Source organism: Tachypleus tridentatus, chromosome 10, assembly GCF_004210375.1.
Source record: "Tachypleus tridentatus isolate NWPU-2018 chromosome 10, ASM421037v1, whole genome shotgun sequence".
Classification (NCBI taxonomy): domain Eukaryota; kingdom Metazoa; phylum Arthropoda; class Merostomata; order Xiphosura; family Limulidae; genus Tachypleus; species Tachypleus tridentatus.
The window spans coordinates 61,825,445-61,832,784 of record NC_134834.1 but is presented as its reverse complement, the minus strand read 5'-3'; the positions used below and the strand labels follow the sequence as shown (position 1 = coordinate 61,832,784).

Below are 7,340 nucleotides of genomic sequence, written 5' to 3'. Positions count from 1 at the left end.
ATATTTATGATGGGACAAACTTTCACACCAAAAATCTTTCATTTAATCTTCTTTTATTACATATTCAACGTGTGTAAACCAGCCTATATTGTTCTGCTGCAACATAGGACTTAAAAACTTGTTTACAGTAAGATGTTATAAATATTTTACTTTTTGTACTAAAATTTAAGGATTGACAACAGTTAAAATAAACTTACAAAACCTTATTCCATTAGAGTTATTGAAACAGAACGTCTAGAAGAAAAGGTAGGCTAAGGGTGGTCAACTATATTTACTCTATATACACCAATACTACACCAGAATAAAAAGGGGACTTTCCAACGTTCTTGTATTGCTGCAATGAGCTTGAAGTTTTAGCATAAACCAGCACAGATTTTTGCAAACTTAAGAATTCAACATTGTGTGGAACTTGATTAACTTAACATGGTCAAAGAGAGAAAATGAAAATTATCTCCACCTGACCTCGGCACAAGGGGTAAAAATAACTTTTTACAAGTTGCTATTTATACAAGGAGAATGCTGATAAGGTATACAATATCCTAAAATAGCTCAGTCCTTTCCATAAATCCTTAAGTTAAAGGTCATGTCAACACAATGTGGTTTCAGGCCAGTCCATATTATGGTTCTTCTCCATATTTCATAACTAAAAACACATATATACAAAACAACAAACAATCACAAAGTGTGGTCAATATACAATAGCTACAAACACCAAACACACCAGCCATATTACATGTAAGAATGATGAACCACAGTCCTAAGGTTGTAATCTATGTTCCTTCTATTCTTCACTGAAAATGGAAGGTGTGATTTATTTATTAACTGTAGCTGGAATACTGGAAACAGCCACCACTTTTTTTTTTCCCTGACTAACAGTCTTTAGAAGTATTACATTTAGGGACTAGCAAGCTTCTATAGAACAAATTACAATATCAATCTTCTTATAGAGATAACTGCTGCCATACAAGCCCCTCAGATGAGATTCTAGTTATACTGCTGATACTTGAGTCTCTTCATCTTCTAAAAAGAACAAAATAACTGTGGGAGTTGTAAATTTCACACTTCCCTATTAAGTATTTTAAAAAGACAAACCTGTACTTTTAACATAAATCTGCCTAGTTATCAGACTTTCAAAACATAGTAATTTATTATAAAAATTCAAATTGAGGTCAGGTTAGCAGATGAAGTTAACAGTACAAAACATTAGCCATTAAAACAAAGTTTAATGATACTGAAATACTGATTAATGTCATCAAACAATATTGTAAATTGTTAGAACTTTACTTTTCACTAGAAAGCAAAATTTGATGACATTTTAGAATATTTATGTAAGCTCTTTTATTAGTTAATATGATACACAAGAAAGTTTACCATCTTCATCAGGGTCTGTAGCATCAGCATTGTAGTAACCTACAGATGTCATACCATCATGGCTATGAGCCCTGGCTAACTGACCCATATGACGACCACGTGGCATTGCTTTAGCTGGGTGAGGGTAGTCTAAAGGCCTCCGTGCACGGAGCAGAGGGTAATGGTGACTATCCCGTGGAGGAGGGGGTGGAGGCATGAGTACTGAGGATGATGGAAGACCTTTTGAGAGAAAAACATTACATAACCTTTTTTGTTTTACATTTCTGACAGAAAATAAAGTATTTCATAACATTCAACATAGTGTGCCACAGCAAATGTGTCAATAGTAAACATTTTTTAGCTTGAAATGTTACACCACCACATCTTACAACTGAAGGGAGGTTTGACAAGATATAAGAAATTGTATTCTATCCCTTCGAGAAAAAGTTGAGGTTACAAAAACCACATACACACAAGGGACTCATAATACATATTTAAGTGATAGTGCTCCAAATTATTGTTGTTATTTACTGATCCCTTCCAACTTCTCTATATTCTTGCACACCATCCAGCCATATATGATTTGCAAAGTTAAGCAGAAAACAGACGCTTTTTGTCCATTTAACTAAAGATTACATGTTTTTAGTGCTTTATCCCCCACTTGAGTCAAGTTAAACATGTTTTTCTCTTTAAAATTCCTCTCCTATAGCCACATAGGTTAGATTTACAATCAGAACCTGAGCTGAATAAACTTATTACATGTTTTTCTAATGATACTTAAATGTTGTAATTATTGTAGTTACATCAGAGTTACTGTCCCTGGACTAGTATACATCTACAATTTCTTCAAACATAAAAAAAACACAAGTCTTTATAAAACAGGAATATTACCTTCTAAAACCAATACTGCTGAGAAGTGATAAATTTGACAAAATATTTCAATTGTCACAACTTTTTTTTTCTTCTTTCTTGGCCAATTAAACTGAAGTTTAAAATACAACCATAAAAAATGTATCCAGTAAATGAAAATCTTTATTTTCAATAATTAGATATAAACAGTTCTCTACTTATACTGACAAAGAAAGTTAATGGACTACTTAAACTAGAAAAAATTTTGATGACAAGAAACCCACTTGAAATAAAAATGTATCTCAGAACAGCTGGTATGAGTATTAACACTTTTACTAATAAAGCAGAGGAATAAAAAAGGAAATAATCTTACTTTTTGAAAGTTTATGATGTATAAACTGTGGCCAAGTTCAGATGAGCATAAATGAAAACTGAGTTAAGTATGCTATGATTATTATATGAATACTATTATAATACTAACTGTAAAAAAGGAGGAGGATACAAAACTTGCCTGTAGGCCCAGGAGGAATGGGCGGAAGTACCTGGATCCCATGAGGAATGTACGGTGCATTTGTTCTCATCCGATTAATAACAGGAGGGGAGGAGTGTGACACTGTATTATGAATGAAAAAATGTAAAATTCTTCATAATAAAATTTACATTTAATGAAAAATACTCATTCTACTTAAATCCAGGTTCATATTGATATCACACATATATAATACTAATGTTCTTAAGAATTACTTATAGATATGACTACCACACTACTTTACTAGCCTAATTATAATTTTTGAATTTTCATTACTAGTTTATTTTTCTAATACAAGAACAGAAGTAATTCATAATTAATACCATAAAACGTTACCAGTTACTTAGTATGCTTACTATAGTGAGAATGCCGATGCTGAGGTGGCGAGTTAGCAGATCCAATGGAACTATTGCTATGGCTGTCAAAACCAACAGAATTGTGACCAGAATCCACTTCATAACTATGGTGGCAACGGCAGCTTCCTCCACTGCTACTGTCTGTGGATGTGACTGAACCTGTGAGAATGTACATGTTTGGTTCCGCCTCATCGTAACTTTAACATGCTAATATGAATACTACATAAATTTTGTAAGTACAAATAAATAAAATACAGTATTTAATATAAAAGTTAACAATGTTACCCCATATCTATGAATTTTCATATATTTTCACAAATCACTTAATATTAAAACCTACAAACAACTTTATGATAGAGTTCTTCAGTAACTTTATAAATTTCCTTTCCTAACACAAGAAGTACACTAGATAAACAACAATGCTATAAATTAACTTCCTTTTTTTTACTAACAGAACCCTCTTTTAAGTTGCTTTTAGGTGTTTCATGTTGCAAACTGACTTCTAATTAATAAAACAATAGATTTTACACAAAAGACAACTATTGTTAAATTTTTTTTGGTGGTATTTAAATTAAACTAACTTTTTAAGCAGTAACTAACTACAAAAACAAAAATGATTTGAGTTTAGGAAATTTAAAAATATTACAGTTTCTATATTGATAAAACAGCTTGGTGAAGTGCAATTGGATAAAAATTCAAACAATAAAACATACAAGGTGTTTCAGGCATAGCTACATACTAGTTTATGTTCAACTATGATAAAAAAGTTGTTTTTTTCTGGTGCTCCACCTGTGTCTTTTAAAGAAGTGCACACCAGCAGAAAAATAGTTTTATTCATATGAAATCCTGAAAATAAAAATACTCCAACTCAAAGGCTATAAATTGTGTAGTACAGAGGAGAAGGACCCTAAATTTTACCTGAATATTCTTTTGTAGTTTGAATGGGACAACTCTGATGCTTACAACAGCTGACAAGATGGAAAAGAGCAGAAGATTTCTGGAAACAAGTGGAAGTTAAGAGGCAGGACCAAAGACTAATACCACAGCTCGTAGTGTGGACTGGGAAGCTTAAAGGTTCTGTACTATCTGCATAATTTATTACTATACTAGGGGGAGGAGGGAGTTTTCTACAAAAGGTGAAGAAATGGTCTGAGTATAGGGAATGCAAGTTTTCTTTTGACAAAAGTCTTACAGTCTCTTCTCTAGGATCATCCTGATGTTTCAGGTTCAATGTGTTACTCTTATAATGGATTGCAAGCTTAGAACTAGTATCTATGTGAAAGGTACTCAAGCCACAACTACTACCTGAAGTCTGTGATTTACGTAGTGGAAGTTGATTCAGACTGGTCACACTAGAACTCTCTGCTGACAGGTCTACTGGAAGCATTGAAGGATTGTGAGTATCACTATGAGAGCGACCATGACCATGGCCATTGTCTTGCCATCGTCGAGCTGTGTTTGGAGAAGGAGAAGGGGAATGGGAGTGTCTATTAGGTTGGTGGGGGCGAAGCTTACTGTGATCAGAAAGAGCTAACATTTTCCTCACAGCCTGAGGTGATTCTGTACCTGTAAAACACATCAAATTAGATCTAATAAATACACAGTTTTCACTTATCAAACTAATAAAGAATCACATGTTAACACACAAAAAGTTATTTAAATGTAATTTCTCACTTTACAACTAAAACAAGATTAAACAAGGAGCAGCTGTATTAATTCATTTGAAATGACAAAAAGTTTTAAGCTGTAGCTATTAAGGTGTACCAAAAAATAAAAAAAATGTTTGGCCTAAAATAATACAAGTAATCAAAAATGAATGATTGATTACTAAATCAGTTTTCAAATTTGTTACAAACGAAACGGAAGGGATGTTGCAGAATGTTAAATAGTGTAAATAAACATTACCAAATTTTCGTCCTGAGTTTACGGATTTCTTTCCCTCTGATGTACTGCTGTTACTACTGGCTGTTGATAATGTTGGTGAAGGGTTTCGTTTTCTTGGCTGGATACTGGTGATACCTATCCAACAAATCATGCTGATCTTATACTACTGAAAGCAAGTGACAGTTGTGTAAAAAATACAATTTTTTTACATTTTTTGACATCAAAAGTACCAGTTTCTAGAAATCTAATAAAGTGGTTGGAATTACAGTATATATGACCAATAAATAGCTGTAAATTTCTTAAAACATTCACAAGTAAAAAAACTGTTTACTGTAATAGAATCATATGAATCACATGCAGTTTAACTCACAGATGTAATAAATATTTCAAGCAACAAATGTGCATAATGCAAATAAAGTATTGGGATAGTTTGTTAAGCATCTATAAATCTGGCTCATTACTACAGTGTATTCAGAATAGTACAGCTCAACCAATAACAATGGTTGAACAGTCACTTATGCTATTGTGTAAGACAGTAAAACTTCCATGTGTTGATTTGTTCGTTTGGTTTAGATTTCGATAAGCTATATGGCTATCTTCCAAACAGGAATTGAATCCCAGCTTTTAGTTTTGTAAGTCTGTAAACTCAATGCTGTCCCTTCAGGGGACAATCATGCATAGAACAGCTTATTATGTAAATGAAAGTATCAACCACATTAAACCAGTGTTTAATTAATTCTGTACACTACTATTCACTGCAACTTGCACAAACATGAAAAAAGAAATAATATTCTCTGGACCCTTGCTTTGTACATGTAAATATGTTGAAATCCACAAGCTTTAAGAATGTTTTTTTTTTTACATTCATCAATTATTTTATTTCTTAAAGTATTTAATAAACAGAAATATTCTGTTTATTTTCAAATCTTCACTCTACCTGCTCCTGTCATTGGTTCACATTCTATGGACATACTTCTCAGTTGGTCTTCATCAGTAATAACTTTCAGGTTAGCCAAATAGGTTTTCACTCTTCTCACCATTTGTGCCTTATAAAAAAGGAAAAAATAAACAAGTTTCTTTGTTATTTCATCAACATCAAAGTTTTCTAGAAATGAAATAAAACTAATCATTTATTTCTTTATCACTTGCAAATTAAGATTTAATAATTACTCACTTAATGTTTCAAGATTTTCAACACTAAAGGCTACTCTTACCACTTAGTAAATACCCATTTGCTATCTCAGGACTGTCTATTTCGAAAACTCTCACATTTGATGCACTGATTAATCAGTGTTTAACCACTGGTTGTTACTGTAATTTTCCAACTGTGTCATGACAAGTTTCCTAATCTTACTCCACAAATTTACAATAATTATTTTAGTAATAATAATATTATTATTACTTATGTATTTTGAAAAATGTTTTAAACCCTGGAAAAATTGATTGAATAGAAAAAACCATGCAAAGATCATAACTATACACAAGATTTAGATTCTTACAAAATATTTTCAACTAAATTATTACTGAATATTTATTTTTTTAAATGACATCACACTTTTATATAAGATTTTTTAACTTGGGTCCACTTATCTAATACTAATCATATTAACATGATTTTTATTATTGGTTTAATGACAGACAAACTCACTTCTTCGAACATTTTCTTTGGATGAGGTTGTGGGGTACTCTTCTTTCTTCTCTTTACAGTTGCAGCATTAGTAGTTGTGGCAAAGCTGTTCAAAGAAGCCATAGCAGAGGAAGGATTGGCTCCTCCTAACTCCAACATGTTAAAAAGGTCCTGCATGGGAAAGTTGGATCAATATGAATAATGGTATTGCTTTTTAATTGGTTTTATGGAGCATACATTTGTGTAGTTTGCTCTACAAACATTATACTGTTGTTACTAGTGCATTCAGCCTTTGAAATACTGAATGGCATTCAGTAAGTTACTGACCAAAACAAGGAAGAAAATGTAGACAAACAAAATTGAAATTTTCAGTTACATTCAAGTATGTTTATGTGTGAAAATATTTAATAAAATCAGTAGTAAATGTAAAAGTATATACACTGCTCTTTAAAAATTAACTTAAAAATAAACTCAGTTTCTAATCAATAAACATTTAAAATAAAATATGTATGACAGTTGATAGCTTAAGGGTGGAAAACTCAGATGTGTCAGATTAATTTAAAGCTTTTAACTTCTGTAAAAGGCATAAACCAAAATAGTAAATTGTATATACAGTTCTGTAATTTTAATCAGTTTGTGTAAAATCTTTGTAGCCTTTCAAACTAATTAGATAGAACTAAGTTTTTCTATCACTCAAAATGGACAGATATATGTTGTTAAGGGTAAAAATCACAACTGTTCAGAT

General features: G+C 31.8%; 1 protein-coding gene across 27 annotated transcripts in view; it reads right to left on the bottom strand.

Annotated features, from left to right (window-relative positions):
* Positions 1-36: 36 nt before the first annotated feature.
* LOC143229404 (rap guanine nucleotide exchange factor 2-like) overlaps positions 37-7,340 on the bottom strand; it is a 171,031-nt gene continuing 163,727 nt past the window's right edge. For 14 of the 27 annotated variants that reach the window (XM_076461689.1, XM_076461688.1, XM_076461694.1 and 11 more), the window contains 8 exons: positions 6,617-6,766; positions 5,906-6,014; positions 4,990-5,103; positions 4,390-4,650; positions 3,085-3,243; positions 2,681-2,812; positions 1,372-1,590; positions 37-1,020 (listed from right to left, as the gene is read on the bottom strand). In XM_076461689.1, coding sequence (XP_076317804.1) covers positions 989-1,020; positions 1,372-1,590; positions 2,681-2,812; positions 3,085-3,243; positions 4,390-4,650; positions 4,990-5,103; positions 5,906-6,014; positions 6,617-6,766 — 1,176 coding nt within the window. In that variant the 3' untranslated portion in view covers positions 37-988. The remainder of the gene's footprint in view (positions 1,021-1,371; positions 1,591-2,680; positions 2,813-3,084; positions 3,244-4,389; positions 4,651-4,989; positions 5,104-5,905; positions 6,015-6,616; positions 6,767-7,340) is intronic. The other 13 variants (XM_076461696.1, XM_076461702.1, XM_076461711.1 and 10 more) reach the window with 3 other exon arrangements.